The sequence below is a fragment of the Octopus sinensis genome, unplaced genomic scaffold (genome assembly GCF_006345805.1).
Source record: "Octopus sinensis unplaced genomic scaffold, ASM634580v1 Contig10816, whole genome shotgun sequence".
Taxonomy (NCBI): domain Eukaryota; kingdom Metazoa; phylum Mollusca; class Cephalopoda; order Octopoda; family Octopodidae; genus Octopus; species Octopus sinensis.
Genome location: NW_021832224.1, coordinates 420,307 through 439,718, shown reverse-complemented (window position 1 = coordinate 439,718; position 19,412 = coordinate 420,307). Strand labels below are relative to the sequence as shown.

Sequence of the window (19,412 nt, the reverse complement as noted above, 5' to 3'; positions counted from 1 at the left end):
TTGAACGGGTCGTTGTTTTCGTACACTGTTCTAACAGTAGCTTCTTGGTTCTTATAAAGAGATTTGATAAGCACTATCAAATAGGCATCGAATCCAAATTCTTTCGAAGCAAACCACAGCTTGTCGTTTATAACGGAATCAAAGCTTTCCGATAGTCAATGAAGCATATGTATACACTTTTTTGGGATTCTTAGGCTTTCTTCATAATCCATCAAACATTTGGTGCCCTGTACCTCGTCCCTTCTTTGATTCTGCTCGGAAATTCGGTAAAATCATTTTGGCATTTGACATTAGGCGAACGCTGCGGGTTACCCTGGCGGACTTATAATAAAATCAAGAAAAAACTTGAAATTTTATTTTTCAAATTAATATACTTAACTTCAACCAGCTAGGTGTTTGAAATGACAAACCAATTTTGCAAAGGCCCCTCGGATGAAACAAATGGACAAATTAGTATTGCTCGGAAAGTGATAGTACGTTGTTGGACAGTTTTCCCGAGAAGAGAAAAATTTCAGGAGACCAGAATCAATGAATTAGTTAATTTCTCATTTTGAATTTAGTTGCTGTTAAATAATAATGGTATTTTGTAAAGCTTGATAACATTTTTTTGGTAACAATTTTTCGCTTATCAACATCGTCATCTTGTGTCAAATTTACACCTTCGTCTTTTGTATTATTATCTTCAGCAAAATTATCTTTTTTACTTGAATTATATTTGAAGAAACTCGTCTTTTTCCATAAGATCAAGTAAATTAACTATGGAAATAAAAGAAATTTTAAATTTGTCAATTCTCAGTCAACGTTAAAGTTTGATTTGTTTCCAACATGCACCAGTTTGCATGTTTACTTTCTACTTTTTATAGAATGTCAGATAACTTTTTAGACAAGAACAGTGCTTTCAAAGTCCAATTGTTGAAGTGCAGTTGTTGCATTACCAGGTAAAAAATAACTTCGATGGTCTTTAATTGAACATCTATTTTAAAAGCAGGACAATTATCAATAATTTTTTTCGAATTTTTTTCTATTTTGAAATCCGATTCTAAAAGCCAGTTGTTAAAAATTTCAATTGTCATCCAGGATTTCGAAAAATCGTAAATAACCCTGCCGCAAAATGTAAACGACATGTAAACGACATGTCGCCTATCTCGTTTAGGCCGGCCACACTTTTTTTATAGTAGGATCAAGACAGAAAGAGAACATGTTACCAAGGAACTAACTAATCGAAACGAATTCATGTGTCTCTTCTGCTCTATCTTGTCTCTTCTTTTTTTGTTGTGTTGCCGATGAAGACATCCGGTTCCGCAGTGATAGCACTGATGAGGGCTTCACTTGTCAATCCTGGTGCATATTGAATGCATGGAACCTTCAAACATTTTTATAATTGAAAAAAATGTAGGATCAAAACTCAAAATTGCTTTTTTCACGAAATAGTTCAAATTACTTTTCATTTATCAATCGATTTGTGTATGACAGTGATTCTCAAGCTTCTTTACTCAGGGGCCGCAAATAATTTTTAACAATTATTTATTAACTAAATAACCAAAGTTAAGTTTAATTCTACTAGTTGAAATACGTAACAAATCACATAGATGAGTATCAGTCAATCTGCTGCGAAACTTTATTTTAATTCGGACAAGTTTACTAAATGTTGATTCGCAAACATATGTTGATCCAAATATCGCTAAATTTTTCTTTGCATTATTGACTAGATTCGGTAATCAGTTCTCTGGAATTTTCGAATAAAAGTCAAGACAATTTTTATCACTACTTCAGAAACATTTTCCATTTTAATATTTTTGGAAATTAGGTTTTCCTGATGAATAATGCAATGATGCCATAATATTGGAGTCCAGTTATTATCACACCTCCATAAGTCCACGAAAACCAGTTTTACTGCCAATCATATAAGGGGCTCCATCAGTTGAAATTGAGACTAATTTCCTTGGATCCAGTTGATAATCTTCAATTAATTTCACAATTAGAGAAAAAATCTGTGTTCCTTTAGTTTCTCCGTGAAGTGAATACAATGAAAAAAATTCTTCATATATTCAAAAGTCAGATGTTACTCCCCTTACAAACACTACTAATTGTTCGATATCTGAAATATCTTTGGAACAATCAAGCGCAAAAGAATAATATTGAAAATCTTTACAAATTCTAAAATTACGAAACAATTTGCATACTGTGAAAGTTCGTTAATCAGATTATCTGATATATCACTGACTCTTCTAGTAACAGTATCGTTACTTAGAGGTAACTTGTGTGCAATATCAAAAACAGCGGGCGAACAACATTCCGATGCAAATATTTCGATTGCCGTTTTATATAATTCGCCATCAGAATAAGGCTTCATATTTTTAGCCAATAGGTAACTAATTTTGTATGATGCCAGGTTAATATTAGACGAATATGTGCCACTTTTGAAAGTGAATGATCGCTTTAAATAATCTTCTTTCATTTGTATTAGTTTTTTCGTCCGAGAAACACAAGTGAATTTTTCATAAGCCGTTCGATTGTATACGTTTTTAGAGTTACAATAATAGAACTTCATATTAGGCAAAGAGCCTTTCCATTGACCTCAATAATGAAATATTTTTCTTCCCAGATATGTTGAAAAATCCTATTTTCCTCGGAAATTTTTCGACAACGTTTAGAATCCGACATCACAACAACAAATAAAAAAACGTGACAATTTTCATTCATAAAATTTAAAAATATTAAATTAAAAAATTAAATATTTAAAAAAACATAAGGCCCTCAATTAAATTCTAGGGGCCGCACTTGAGAATCACTGGTGTATGAGAGAAGAAACCTCTTTTTTATAGTCCTCCAGATAACTTAGAATAATATTTCTCATTTTCCATCTCGAGCGTTTTGAGAAAAGGGGAGTGAGACTGTCTATCGTTAAAATGCTAACTTCTGATACCGGAGAAGCTCAATCGCTTGTCATCCATTATAGTGAAACTATAATCAATTAAGTATGGTTGTTCTATCAGATATACAATTTTATTAAACGTCATTATTATTTTATCGTAATTCTCAATCCTTATATCTGTTTCTTGCGCTTGATTTTCATATGTAATGCATTTAGAATGCTTTGTTGAGTAACGCTTTACCATCCAAAATACCTCATTTAAATTCAGTTTTTTATGTGAATCGACAAAATGAGTTTTATACATGTCCAACTTTTTTGTCAATAGTTGAATATGTTAGATTGAATAAACGTTTTTTGCCTGAGAAAAGAGAATTACTATTAAGTATTTTTTTCTCAAGCCTGAGATCATTGGTCGATCTTCATGAAATTTTTTTCTCAAAATTGAAGAAAAAACAGCGGCTATATGCTCCATTGTAATATGTTTTTGTCATCGATGTAGACTATTATGCGTCTTTTTTATTAAACGTGAGTTTAATACACTTGGGCAAGTTGTAACAAAACAAAATTTTTTAATAATGAAAAATAGCGACAAGATTTAGAATTTGGCGAGGAATAGAGGTTTCTTTAAAAATTTTCAAATTTTTAAAAAACTGTAACAGGCAATACAGGTTTGACTGTATTTTGTTCGGCCACACATGCTGGAGCAGATTGCAAAGACTCTAAAATGAAAGAATGTGTCAACTTCGGTTTTTCGAGCTACTTGGCAAATTGTCAGGTCTATGAAAAAACTAAAGAAGCTTTAAAGCTAAAAAAATGAGAAAATATTAGTGCAGAAACTGTTAAAGGGAGCTTCCGAAAATAGCAAATCAACCAAACGGATATAAAAATGCAGCACTGAAGCCATAGACAGAATGGAACGTTCCAAAAGTGAGGAAAACAGCTGAAGTTAGAATACAGACAGAAAAAATGACTATATATCTCTTACTCAGCTGCGCAGGCTTTGTCAACTTCAAAAGCTAAGTCAATGACAAATCGATTTCAAGCTGATTTAATCAGTTCAAAAGGTCTATTAAAAGTGTGACCAGAACTTTTACTTGGTTTGGTGGCTTTCCTAAAAGAGGGAAGCAGCATTAAATAAATCAAATGTAATCAGGGTTATCCTGGTTAGTCACCTTCTTCAAAAGCAGGCAGCAGAGCTGACATCTCTTATCAGCACGGTTTATTAACGAGAAGAAAATGACGAAGTCTGGAAGTATCACTATTCCCGGATACAGCTCAATTAATATTCCTTGATATCCTGATGCTATCTTGTCTTAGTTGGCACAAAAACATCAATATTTTACAAAAAGTCTATTCATATTCGGAATCCAAGAATAATTGAACAAAATGTATGTGAATTAGCGTCCATTGGTTTAAAAACTTATAATAGATGGATAACCGTTGGACTTTTATACTCCAAAAGGCTGAAAACTATTTGATTATCAAAAATTTTATGGAAGAAAATGAAATTCCAATTCGCGTTGGAGACTTAATGCGAAGCTTACTGGATATAGATGTGTGAAGTCAAATCAAGATGGAAACTGTTTATTTGAAATTGAAAAATTTTCAAATAACGTCTGAAAAGCTTAACCACTTTCAGCAGCAAAGTGGTGATTGATTAGGATTGTTTACTGATGCAAATGCCATTAATGGTTTGTATGACCAGACTTAAGTTGAAAATGATGTGGGGAATTACCATCTTTTATAAACGATGAAATTACGAACGGGGACAGTTCTTACTGAGGATTTATTTTTGGTCATAACATCAACAATTTTTAAATGTTTATGAAATTAGCAAATACTCAAGAATTGAAAGTACTAAAAAAGTATAACAGAATTGTTTATTTTTCACATAAAAACGCGTTAATAAATTAAAAGAGTAAGAGAAAGAAAAAAAAGAACCAAACGAAATCAAGAAAACAAAAGAACCGAGTTTGTTTGCTGAATGAGATATACTCTAATGCAGCGGTTCTCAACCGTGGTCCCCGGGGACCACTAGTGGTCCCCAGAAAATTTTTAGTGGTCCCCAGGAATTTTCGAAAAATAAAAATATATTAAAGTTAAAACTAATTGTACAATTAAGTATAAATCAAAAACATTGAAATTTATCAAGCGGTTTTCAATCGTGGTCCCCAGAAAATTTTTAGTGGTCCCCAGGAATTTTCGCAAAATAACAATATATTAAATTAAAACTAATTGTACAATTAAGTATAAATCAAAAACATTGAAATTAATCTGATTTGATTAGCGTGGTTTATCATTCTAGTTATGGTTAACAAGAATCGTCGTCTTTGGTCGGATTCTTACGTACAATTTGGATTCACTAAATTCATTGCCCCAAATAATGAAATAAAGGCAAAATGCATGATTTGCCATAAAATTTTGGGAAACAATTCACTGAAACCTTCTCAACTTAGGCGCCACAAAGAGTCTGTACACCAGAAAATTCCTGTTGAAGACCCAATTCCAAACTGGATCGTTCAACCTTTCTTGACCTCATTTAAAGAATATCAGGAACTCAATTTTCAGCAGAGCTTGATTGAACTTCAATGTAATCAGTCTGCTCAGATTATTTTCAAATGTACTTCATTATTAGATTTTTGGTATTCTCATTAATAATTACTTTTTATTGTTAGGTGTCAGATGGCAAAAGAATTCCCCATTTTGAGTAAAACTGCATTGGAATCAATACTTGCATTCCCCACTACTTATCACTGTGAAATGGCGATGTCGTGTCTGACTTTTCTAAAAACAAAATATAGAAATAGACTACGGGTACAAGATGATATGCGAGTAGCTTTGTCGAACATAGAGCCTGATATAAGTAAAATTATTCTGAGCAAACAAGATCAGAAATCTCACTAAATTACTATTAAATTTTCTGTTATTTTCATAATGTTCATGTTATTTTTATAATAAATATTCGAACATGTCTAAACCTGGCCCTGGCGAGGCCAAAAATTGTGCGCTAATACCAAAAAATGTTTATTTTATTTAAGGTGGTCCCCACAAAATTTTATAGTGCAAAAGTGGTCCCCAGTCTAAAAAAGGTTGAGAACCGCTGCTCTAATGAGTAGGGCGATTTTTTTTTAACCTGAAAAATAAAAATTTTAACCTAAAAACTTTAACTTTATTAACCTAAAAACTAAAAAAATTAACCCAAAAATTTAACTTTATAAATAAACAATAAAAACACTAAAACTGTTTGTTGCACATACAAATTACATAATTTTCTAAATTTTCTTGTAGAAAATTTCGGTTGGATCTTAGAAAACTCTTTATTAGAGAGAAAGTTCTTTCAACCGAGCACGAGGTCGGCTGACAATTCAGAAGTAATGCATACTCGGCAGGAGATATTTGTGAATTAGTCATTCTAATTATGTTCGAAATATCGTTTGTTTTAAGCCTTTTAATTATGTATGCTTTGATAAATTTGTTGTCATTCCCAAATTCCAACGATTCTAAACAATAATATGCCTGTTCAATTGTGAAGCGCGTACTTTCAAATTTCGTAATAATATCTGCAATAGCGACATTTACTCGAAAACCTGGAATGTTTGAATAGCTTCGGATAAGGTCACATAGACTGCTCACTAATACATGGTTTCGAAGACTTTCTTTGGCTGTTCGAACTAGATATCCATCATCGCGAATGATTCGAAAATATTTTGTACTCCGATCAGATTTTCTGAATAGTAAGTAGCGGCCTTAAGCCAACTCCCCCATCTTGTCAAATGCACACGAGGTGGAATGGCGATGTTTCTGTCTTTAAATATTCGTTTTCTTGTATTGTTCTTGTTAATTGCTGCTTGTACAGTAGCAATCATCAAATCAATTTCCGGATAGGAGGCTTTTATTTTCTCACAACAATTGTGTAATAGATGAACAGTACATGTGACATGGAATAACTTGGGGTACAGATTTTTAAGTATTTTGCCAGCTAAAACTTAAACATAAAATTTTACCTGATTTCACATAATTTGCGGCATCCGAAATTAACAAAAGGAAATTTTCCCTTTGAACCAAATTATTCCGAAGTACATCGTCGACTATTTGAGCAATGATGTTCTTGTTAGGAGCAGATTCTACCGGCTTAAACGATATCAGATATGTTGTTTCAGGAGAATTCAACGATCCAATTATCACAGCAACGTATCTTTGGCCACGAATTTTTGTTTCATCCGCAATAGCAAAAACCTTTTGATCGCTACGAAATAAAGTAAATTTTTATACACAATTTTTTGTTGAATTATCTATTTTTTATCAATTATGATTTGATTGACACAGCTTCTAGCCTTCGATGGTGAGGGCACTCGCACATAACCTCCTTAAAACAATTCTCTAAGCCAGACGTCACCAAACTACGGCCCGCGACAACATTTTATCCGGCCCGCGCACTATTTCGAGATATTCAATTAATACCTTAATAATTAACTTAAATAAAAACTTTAATTAAAAAATTAAACTATTTTGCAAGATTTAATTCGAAAAAAAACTTATCAGCATTAACGTTAAATTTTTCTTTGTTGCTATGTCTAATATGAAAAGAAAGGTTGACCGCGAATGCCGTGTATTCAATAAATTATGGGAATTGAAGTATTTTTTTGCGAAAGATGAATTAAAGCAGAAAGCTTATTGTTTAATATGCCACGAACATCTCTCTGTTATGAAGGAGTATAACATTCGACGTCATTATGAAACGAATCATGCTCCGATATATTCCAAGTACACTGGAAAGCTACGTGAGGATAAAGTTGAATCACTGAAACGCACTTTACAAATTCAACAAGGCCTTATAAAAAAAATTTTGAAAATAATGAAAATGTAACAAGAGCTGGATACGAGATAACGAAAATTATTTCACAACACGGGAAACCCTTTAGTGATGGGATGTATATCAAAAATTGCATTATTGAAGCAGTTAATTGTTTGTGCCCACTAAATTCTTCCTTATTTGATGGAATAAGTTTGTCGGCGAGTTCTGTATCACGGAGAACTGAAGAGCTTGGAAAAAATATATATTTACAAATTTGTGAAAAGACAAGTAATATGTTGTGGTATTCTCTTGCATTGGATGAGTCAGTTGACATTTCGGGAACATCGCAACTTCTTATTTTTATTCGTGGAGTTGATGAGAATATTTCCATAACTGAAGAACTGGCATCTGTTTGTTCTATTCATGGAACAACCACTGGAAAAGATATTTTTGATGAATTGGAACAAACTATAAGTGACTATAACCTTGAATGGAGAGAAACTGAGTTGTGTTACGATTGACGGGGCAAAGAATATGGCTGGTTCTAAAAAGGGTCTAGTTGGGCAAATAACTAATAAATTGGAGGAATTACATATTTCAAACACTTTGTTCATTCATTGCATCCTTCATCAGCACGCACTATGTGCGAAGGCTCTTAATATTTCATGTGTGTTGAATCCAGTTATTCGCATAATAAACTTTGTTCGAGGGAGCTCACTTAATCACCGTCAGTTTAAAGTTTTACTTGACGATTTTGGATCTGAATATTTTGACTTACCATATTACACTGCAGTTAGATGGCTTAGCTGTGGTAATGTATTAAATAGATTTTATAAACTCCGAAGTGAGATTGATATTTTTCTAACCAGTAAAAATAACTATTATCCCGAATTATCAGATCTTGCTTGGCTATCAAAATTATCATTTTTGGTTGATGTTACAACTCACATGAATGAGCTAAATCTGAAATTACAAGGAAAGGAAAACTTAATTTGTGATTTCTACAGGATAATTAAAGCATTTCGACAAAAATTGATGTTATTCGAGTCACAACTTGGAGTACGTCAGTTTTCACACTTTTCTTGTTTTAAAAGTTTTTGTGAGGCAAACTGTAATGAGATCGACATTACTTTCCAAATTGGAATTATCAAAGAATTAAAACATCATTTTTTACATAAGTTTTCTGAACTTGACAAAATTGAAATCGATATAATTTTGTTCGAAAATCCATTTTCTTGTAATGTTGAAAATGTTCAACATGAATTACAATTAGAAGTTATTGACTTACAATCAAATGAACAGCTCAAAGATTGTCACAGACGGACCAAACTCGCTGAGTTCTACGAATATCTCAAGGATGATGAGTTTCCGAGACTAAAGAATTTTGCGATAAAGATGATTTCTATATTTGGCACAACTTACCAATGTGAGCAAACGTTTTCGAGGATGAAATATGTTAAGTCTGCCCATCGTGCAAGATTGACTGACGGACACTTAAAATCAATTCTCATGATAGGATGCAGCAATTTAAAACCAAATATTGATGAACTTATCAAAAAAGATCACAGTTCCATAGCTCTCATTAAAATTTTTGTTTACTTTATTTTTGTTTAAATTAGTTTTTATTGTAAAAAACACACTTATGAATTTCTAGTAAAATTATAATCCTATGCACGTGCTCCGGCCCGCGTTCATTGTGTTGGGGTCAATCCGGCCCGCGAGTGCAAAAAGTTTGGTGACCCCTGCTCTAAGCCATGGCATAGATAGTTTGTTTAGCGGAATATCGGATTTAATGAATGCTCTGGTTACTTGTAGAGCCCAATCATCATTTTTGGCATATTGGTAAATATTTGTTTGGTGTGATATGGTCAGATAATCTACAAAAAATAATTTTTATTTCGAATAAGCTCAATGAATTTTTATGTTTCTGTGAGGATCGATGAGAATTTACAAAATGCCTTTTTTCGCATTTAATATTACACAAACAGAGACGACAATATAATACACCATCCTCAAGAATCATAAATTCTTGCGGATAATCCTTAACAATGGCTTTAGCTTTGATTTGATACAATCATAAATTCTTGCGGATAATCCTTAACAATGGCTTTAGCTTTGATTTTAAAAATCTTTAAAAATGCATAATTTTAGGTAATTACTTGAAATTTTGTAACAGCAAAAAGTAATATATCAAAACCCAACAATAAAAACCATTGAATTAATAGTTAATATATTTTCCCTTGGCACGACAAACGTCCAATGTTCTTTTTCTAAAACTTAACGACAATTTTTTGCATATTTCTTCATCAAATCCATTCCAAACGTATGAATTCCCCACACGCCAATCAATCTACCGGCAATACATCGAACACCCCATTAGTTATGCTTGTGAGGCGTGGGGAGGGTTTATCACTCAAACGAACCGTGAAAAAATCGAAAAACTCAAGAAAGATTTCGGAAAGCACTACAAGGACCGAATGAACATCTATCCATCGCCTCATTTAAAGAAATCTTGGGAAGGAACCATGGGCCTACAGGCCCTAAAACTTCACCACCGCGCCCTTATAGAAATTGTGTCGGGACTAGGGAGCAGTACCAGGCAAAGATGAGGACCCTCCTCAGAGAAGCCGGGATCACCTGATTAATTAGTTCTATGTTTTGGACGGTGATCTTGGTTCTAATAATAATAATAACGTGTTGTCTTCGCAATGAGTTGGTTGATGAATTTGCATAGCCATTAGTTGCATTTCCTCATGATTGTCTACAGAAATGACAATTTTTTGGTTTCTACCTGAGTCTTAAAAATATAGCCGCCCATTAATGAAAGTAAATTTCTTTAACCTAATACCAGTTTTCCAAATTTTTGAAATAGACTGGCGATCCCTGTTACCGGTATTTCCTTCAGCAATTCGCTTGAGATGTTTTTAATTCCCGATGCTTTTTTTCCGTGTTGTCCACACGCATTCCTTCTCAAGGATTTTATGCCCTTTATCAACATATATAGGTGGGCACACAGTTTTGGAATATAGACCTTTCGCGTATTCTTTTCAGCGAATACTACACCATACTTGTCGTTGGTTTTCCTCGTCATTTTTGTAAAGGAAGTACATAATCTTTTTATTTGTAAATACGCATTTCTAGTGTGACTTTTCTTATAGTCATCTTAGTTTTTTTGCTTTATTCTTGGCAGCCATTTAGAATTCAGAGTTAAGTTTTTGTCTTGTCTTTATTCCTAGAAACTTTAGCAGCTTTACGAGCTTCAGCAATGTGTAGGGTGTTGACAGAAAGCCACTCAGAGCTCTTGGGTGAGACTTTGTATTTGATATATTTTATTGCAGCAGTCCTGATAACCAACTGCATATCGTCATACATTTCATCTGGTATTTTTCCGTTCAAATCCAGGAATCCAATATTGTGTTCAATTTTCGTGGCATATTCCGATAATATGTTTGAGACATCGAATTTACTTACTCAGAAAATGTTACAGAATTTTGTTCTAATTCATGCAACAACTAGCTGATGATCTGTTCCACAGTCTGCTTTAGGATATGTCTTGACAGCTGCTATAGAGCTTTTCCATGTTTTGTACGCAAAATATAATCAATTAGATTCTTAGTTGAAGACCAAGTATATAATCTTCGTTTGTGCTGCTGGAACCATTTATTAGTTATTTGAAATCTATTTTTCAAACAAAATTAGACCAGACGGTTCCCATCATCATTTTTCCCCCAGACAATAACTTCCCACAATATCCGTATATGGCAGCCCCTACTTTTTACTTGAAATTCACAAATATGTAGATTATCTCCTTTTTAGGTATCAGTTTTAGTGCTTCTTGGAATTCATAATAGAATTGGTCAATTTTGTTATCCTTGGCAAAATTATTATTATCCGATCATTAAATATTCTATGACTTTCAGGTGAAATTTTTTTTGAAATAATAAAGGCCACTCTATCTTACTTCACATTATCGTTACCAGAATAATATATGATAAAATCATCAAAACGATAAAAACCACTGTCAATCCAATGAAGTTCACTTATTCCAAGCATGTCAATATCAAGCCTTCTCCTTTCCCTTTTTACGACTTTTATTTTTCCTTTGCTTTAGACTCTTAAGTTCAACGTTGCAAATTTGGGCGATTCTGTGTGATGAAAAATTGAGATTTGATGTTTTTCAGTGATTTTGTGACGAATTTGCTTATAAGATTTTCTTGACACTTAGATACATGGTAGGTTGCCAGCTCTCTTATTATTATTATTATTAGCACTGTCATAGGAACATAATGTAATTTAAACTAATTAAGTTCCCACATGTGCCACATATGAGACTATCTTTTCGGTCATAATTTTCCATGATGTGCGGTTGTATGCTATACTCCTGAGAGTATCTAGGTCGTCTCCATTTTTCAGTTGTCTTTTAACGCGTTGTAGTTCTTTTGAGATTACAATAGGTAATGTATTTCGTGGGCGTCCTCGGGACGCAGATCTTTCGTCCTTTGCGTAATATGATTCCATTGCCCAGTTAGCATAAACATCCTGGTCGAGTCTTAGAATGTGGCCCAATAGGCGCCAACGTGCTTCGGTAATGTCCACACTGACGGGTCTGCTGTTGCAGATATTGTATAGGGTGGAGTTCTTGATTTTCTTTGGCCAGTTGATGCCAATAAGAATTCTTAACTGTCTTCTATGGAATGCATCAAGAGATTTTGATTCAGACTCAGATATTCCCCATGTTCCTCCGTTGTACAAAAGTATGGGTTTAATAAAAGCATTGTATAATTTGGCACGTAAGGCCGTTCCAACCTCGCGGTTTCGTAGCCAAGTGGTCCGCAGTTTGTTAAGTGCAACAGTCGATAGCATCTTTCTCCTCATAATGTCTTCACTATCTCCTAAAAGAGTCCAACTTTTTTCGAGTTTCGCCATTTTTCGTCTGTTCTATTTGCCTCCCGGTTGATTGTTACATATTCGGTTTTTTCTATGTTCACTTTTAAGAACCATTTTTCCAGTGCCTGGGGAGCAATGTTCAGCAGTTCTTCGAGTGTCGACTTATCATGAGACAAAAAGTCTACATCGTCGGCATATATCACTTCAGTTATTGAAGTAGTCTTCACTAGTTTTCTCAGATCTCTTAGTGCCGCTTCAAGATAGACAATGAATAGTACAGGTGATATTGAATCACCTTGGGGCGTTCCAATGCTTGTTTTGAAAGATCTTGATTGTACGGGTCCGATCTTCACCGTTAACTCGGTGTCTATAAGTAGTGCTCGCGAACCATTCTGATCGAGTCATTGTCAAGAATAGTTTTGAGGATCTCCATTAGCTTGTCTCTGCGGATTGTATCAAATGCCCTGCTCATATCAATGCCCAATATTGTGGTCGCCATTTTAAATTTCTGAGATATGGCACAGATCCATCTATGTCCCCATACTACATCTGCAGTTGATCGCCCAGGCCTGAATCCACTTTGGCTAGCCGACAGATATTCATTAACAGGGTCCTTAATACGTTCCAGTGTTACGAGCGAGAAGATTTTCCTTATTGTGTTCAAGAGTATGATTGGGCGAATGTTGTTAAGAGGACCTTGCGGCTTGTTGGGTTTTTGGAGAGGAATTAGCGTTCCTTTCCCAATAGGCGGTATGGTATTTCCATGGAACATCTCGTTCAGGAGATTTGTGATTATAGTTGAGATCTCCATTGGGGAGTACTTTATCAATTCACCGTTGATGTTGTCTGGACCCGCCGCACGGTTGTTTTTTAATTTTTTTATAGCCTTCAAAACTTCAAGGTGTGTTATTTTGTTGTTTAGATAACGTTCTTCACCCTCATCGAGAGCATCGGCCCTGCCATTGAATAGTATTTCGAAGTGGTCGGCGATTGTATTTACCATTTCGATTGGGTTTCCAATTGTTTTCCCATGTTCATCGTGCACAACCAGTTTTGTTTTCTGTTGTCGTCGGCGTAGTAGTCTGATGGCTGCGTACATTTGCGCACCATCCTTTAAGTCTTCAACTTCTGATATTCGAGAGTTTAATAAAGCTTTCACGTATTTAAGATTTTCCTTCTTGATTGTTCTCGATATTTTCCTACGTTCTCTTTTGAGTTTTTCCTTTGCCTCCTTGTCGTTGGTGTTTTCAATTTTCAGTTGGATGGCTTTTTGTTTTGTTGCCATTTCGGCAACATTTGGATTCAATGGGTTTGAGTGGTTTCTGAATGCAGTCGTTCCAATGGTTTCCGTTGCAGCTTTGTGAATAAGTTTTTCTAATAATCCCAGCTTTTGTTTGGGTCTTTTACCGTTTCTGTTACTTTTAGGTTTTCGATGATTGCCTGGGAGTATTTTTCCTTGGTAACATCTGATGTAATCAGTTTTTCCACTGAGTATCTAATTCGGTTTGATTCATTTTCTTTGAAAGAGGCGATCCAAAAATTCTTTTCAGTCTCAATCGTGCCACAATGCTTTGTGATCGCTCAGTGTAAGTGCCCCGCCATATGACCTGGCATCCAGCAATCGATGTTTTTCTTCTTGTCTACAGATGATATAATCGATTTGATTATAGATGTTGACGTACTCCCCATTTTTGTTTCTTCTAGTCCCGGTCCACGTGGTTTTATGACGTGCCGCATGAGGAAAGACCGTATTGCATAGCAGTAGCTTGAATATGCTGCAGAAGTTCACAAGCATTTCACCTGGTGCATTTCTTATCCCCCGTCCATGTCTGCCCATGAACACTTCTTCACCACGGCCTTTGCCTGCCTTAGCATTCCAATCACCGGCAATTAGTATAAGGAAGGATGTTTTTATACTCGTGTAGGTCTTTGATAGCATGTGATAGAAAGAGTCTAGTTCATCCATGTTCTTCTTCAGTCTTCCACTTTGTGGGGCGTAGACATTTATAATGCTGATTATTCGATCCGTGTTGGTCAAAGTTTTTTGTCTCAGTTGTAGTACACATATGCGGTCGTTCACACGGTAGTATTTGTGAATTGAATTCCAAAAGGTCTTATGAATGCCAAACCCCTGCCCATAATGACGTGATTCTGATGGAAGGAGAATGATTCGATACTCGTTGTGTATCTCATCTAGCCCGCCTTGACCTTCGTTTCTTGAAAGCATCCGATAGTTGCACCATATGCATTCAGATCCCGGCATAGGATTTTTCGCTTGGATAGGTCAGATAGTCCTCTGACATTGATGATAGCAAAGTAAAATCTCTTTGTAGCCTCATATGTGATTAAGACTTTGTGCAATAGAGTTGCGTCACTAACTCAACCAGAAACCAGCTCTCTTATTATTATAAATTATAAGAAATTGGGAAATTTAAATTTAAATGTTTAATTAATTAAAGTATCGTGGTTATTCTTGTTGATTTCTAACTAAAATGCCTCCAAAAAAGAAAGAACCTGAAAAAATTGTATATTTGGGTAGGGTAGGCCATAGCTTAAAAATGGGAGTTGTTGGTCTACCAAACGTTGGGTGATCAAAATATAAATCATTTTTTTAGAAAGTCCTCTTTTTTTAACGTGCTCACTCACAACAATGTCCCGTCCGAGAATTATCCTTTTTGTACTATTGATCCAACTGAAGGACGGGTATCTGTCCCAGACGAGCGATTTGACTGGCTATGTGACCATTTTAAACCCCATAGGAAAAATTACTTGTTTTTATTTTTTAGTTCGGTCCCTGCTTATTTGAAGGTTACCGATATTGCTGGTCTGGTGCGAGGAGCTCACGAGGGGGAAGGACTGGGAAACGCCTTCCTTTCGCACATTCGGGCCTGTGATGGAATTTTCCAAATGATCAGTCTGTCTATTTCTTATAATTTTTTAGGAGTTTTTGAAGACGAGAGATTTCTCATACTGAAGGAGACATTGATCCAATTAGAGATTTGGCGATTATTTCGGAGGAACTCATGCAAAAAGATTTGCAGACTATTGAAAAGGGAATGAGTGTTCTTGATAAGCCAATGAGGGGAAATAGTCAGTCCGCCAAAATGGAATTTGTTTGTAGTTCTATTTTTCCTAGTCTAGGAAATTTTGGGGAAATTTAAAGAAACTCTCGAGTCAGGCAAAACTCTGAGATCTGGAAATTGGCTTTATAAAGAGGTTTCCATATATTCACATATAAGATTGAAATTATTAACAAGCATTTATTTTTGACTGCCAAACCGGTTATATATCTCATAAATCTATCAGAAGTCGACTTTACTAGAGGTAAAAATAAATGGTTCGTTTAAAGAATTAACATTTTTTAAGGCTCAGAAAAATAAAGAACGCCATTGATGAAAGAGACCCTGGAGCGCCAATGATTCCTTTCAGCGCTGCATTGGAACAGAAATTAAAAGAACAGTCTGATCGAGATAACTCGCCTTACAATATAAGCAAGTTAGATTTTTTTATAATATATTGAAAAACTTGATGTATCTGTTTGTAGTGCTTTAAAAAAGATTATAAAGCAGGGTTATGAAACGATGGGATTGCAACATTTTTTCACTACAGGAAAGGATGAGGTCAAATGTTGGACAATTCACGTTTAAATGAGTTTATAAATTTTTATAGATTGGGACGAAAGCTCCACAGGCTGCAGGAAGAATTCATTCAGACATGGAAAAAGGATTTATTATGGCGGAAGTTACTAAATATGATGATATCAAAGCTTCCGATACCGATGAAAGCGAACCTAAAATGGTCCATCGAGGAAGGGATTATGTTGTGGAAGACGGGGATATCATTTTATTTAAATTTAATGCTGGTGCTGGGCTTCAGAAAAAGAAAAAGCTTAATTAATTTCTCAACGTTCTTTTGGCATTCTTTACGTTTTTTATGTGGATTATTTTGTTTATGTTGAGTTTTAAATCTGATTCTATTTTAGAGGATAAATAAAATATGTCATCAATTTATATGACACAAAACATATAAAATACATATTAAAAGTCACTGTTCATTTTAGTTTAGCTAGTGATGACTTGGATTGAAGTTAAACATAATCAGATCGCTGTTTATTGTTACGTTCTGTTTAGAAGTATATCATTTTTATATTTAAAATTAAACTTTAATTTAGGCAATCAAATTTCTGCAAAATCGCTTAGATTGACATTTTAATGAACTTAAGGATATTCTTTGAATTTTTAAACATGAAAATATATTAATTTTTATTTCCTATGACCTTGGTAGAAAATCGCTTCCCGGGAGTACAAGGCACGGCAATTATTTCCGGCTAATGTTATTTCCTTCAAGAAAAATTATGCAATTTTTAATATAGGCGTTCACGTCAAATGAAGATAGAAATGGTTAATCTTTCAGTTGATGGTTGTGTTTTCTAAATAAAACATTGTCCATTAAAAATAATTTTAGCATATTCTATTATAAAAGTTGATTTAATTTGAAACATCTAAATGTGCCATAATTATGATCGATCCTCAACTAATTATTAGATTATTAATAATTACAATGTGATTTACGTGTAATGATTTTTTTATTATAATTAAAGAAAATTCGCTTTCATGAGTAATTCTAATCATCACTATATGATATTTTTGCTATTTTTGCTCTACGAATTTTCTTTAGGTTTTTTATCAAACTGTTTACTATTAACATATTTTGTTAACTTACATTAAAATCAGAACACAATTTAATTTTATTTAGAAACACAATTATCTTTATCCAAATCAGAAATATATACACAAAGTGGCAATTCGGAAAATATTGAATGCTCGGTAATACCAGAATCATTCCCTACACCTTATTTCCTTCGTTGGCATCACAATTACAATGAAATTACATCAGTGTAAATTTAGTAACCTAGATTTATTTCAAGAAATGTTAATGTCTTTGCTTTGCTAGGACCCAGTGGCTTGTCAGCAAATTTATATTTTAATCAAATCACACCAGATATGAGCGGAAATTATTCATGTTCTTATGGAAATGAAACGTATAAAGTTACCGAGATCCAATTCGTATTGCATGTTGACGGTAGCAAGAAATAAAAAGTAATATACTTAGAAGTTCTTATAACTTTCCCAAATTGTTCAGAGACGGTATATATGACATCAAATATATCGTACAATTATATTTGTATCCCAAAACTAAAATTTCACCAACATACAGTTACTTTTTGGATGAAAGAAATAGATGGAGTGAAATCACAACTTTGTAAGTTTTAGTATTAATTATTTTTAACATAAGACAATTCCACTGCAATGAAAATACTTAAAAATGGAATCTTTTTTCAAAGCCCACAATTGATGGATCAGGGAAATTATGTTATTGGAGTTTTTACTCCAATTGAAACCAAATACTTCAATTTTAAGATTATAATAATTAGTATTGATTTGATCAAATAATTTTTATAGCTATACCAACTGTAGAATTTGTAAATGACCCATTTCCTATTAATAAGAGTGTTTTAATAATGTGTTCTGCATATGGACATCCGCTGCCAAATATATCACTGACAATTAATAATCATGTAAATAACTGTGATTAAATAAATAGACATATAGTGAAAATTCGATGGTCATAAATGCCATCGGTTATAGAAAAGTTGGAAAAACGCAGATCAAAATGTCAGTCCCTGGAAATTATAACGCAACTTGCCAAGCAAACAATATGGCCGGAAATATTAAGAAAATGAAAATTTTAGATTTTGGCTGTAAAAATATTTTTTGAAATTTTTAGATTTGCCTGATCTTCCAATTTTCACGAACATTTCTTGGATGAACTTAACTATGAATAAGATAGAATTTAATCTTACAAACAAAACGCTAGGAAATTTATATGAAATCGAAATCAAAATAAAAGTATAATAAAAAAACTAATTTTAGAAAAACTTAACTGAATTGCACAAAATTGAGTTAAAAAAAGGAAATTTTTCTTTTGAAATTTTGAACGTAGAAATAAATCAAACTTATATGCTGAATGTATTTTTAAAGAATAAATACGGAGTTTCACCGAAATTAGATCAAACATTTATTCCGCTATTTGGTAATTGTTAAAATTTATTGTAACAGGAATTCCATGCAAAATAAACTATTTTACCGCGATCAACAACCGTATAGTAAATTGGAGGCCTCCTAGTAACAACGGATACAATATTACGAAATATGTTCTTGATTATTCAACAGTAAATAAGAGATATGATTTATATGTTAGAGTAATAAACTAAATAATCAATTAATTTTAAATTCAAATATTACGTCATATGATGTTTCTAAACTTATGATTCCTTCAGTGCGATACAATTTTTCAATCTCAGCGGTCAATAAGATTGGTAAATCTAAACAATCTACTTTAAGCATGCACATTCCAAGTAATTATTTCGTTTATAGTTTTAGCTACGACGACTAGAGCAACGACGCGTTCTACGATCCATATCAAAAAATACACGACTGCGACTACAAAAGACAAGTCTGAAATTAAGACATATATAAATTGGAAGAGAATGTTTTTTATTGTATTAACACTGGTGTTTTCTTACTAGAAATCTGATTAATATTACTTTCTAATCATTTAATTAGATATTATTTGTTTAAAATATAATCATTTTCATTCCTTCGAGTTAGTAGTTGAATACAGTTCTGGTAGAAAAAAACTGGTTTTGTAGTTACTAACTTTTTTGGCGTATAGCTATCAATTTTCCAAATGAAATAAAGAGTTTGAAGTTGATTATAAGTATAATTTTTTTACTTTTAAAAAATTTCATTAATCGGCGAAAATTTAAAAAATTTGAATTTTAGCATGTAAATA

The 19,412-nt window shown here is 33.5% G+C and overlaps 1 protein-coding gene across 1 annotated transcript; it reads left to right on the top strand.

The window, feature by feature from the left end:
• The first annotated feature begins 8,204 nt into the window (after positions 1–8,204).
• On the top strand, positions 8,205–10,868 carry LOC115228582 (general transcription factor II-I repeat domain-containing protein 2B-like). Its single transcript, XM_029799143.1, has 2 exons — positions 8,205–9,096; positions 10,861–10,868. Exons 1-2 carry the CDS (start codon positions 8,205–8,207, stop codon positions 10,866–10,868), a joined length of 900 nt encoding a protein of 299 aa, XP_029655003.1.
• Positions 10,869–19,412: the final 8,544 nt, after the last annotated feature.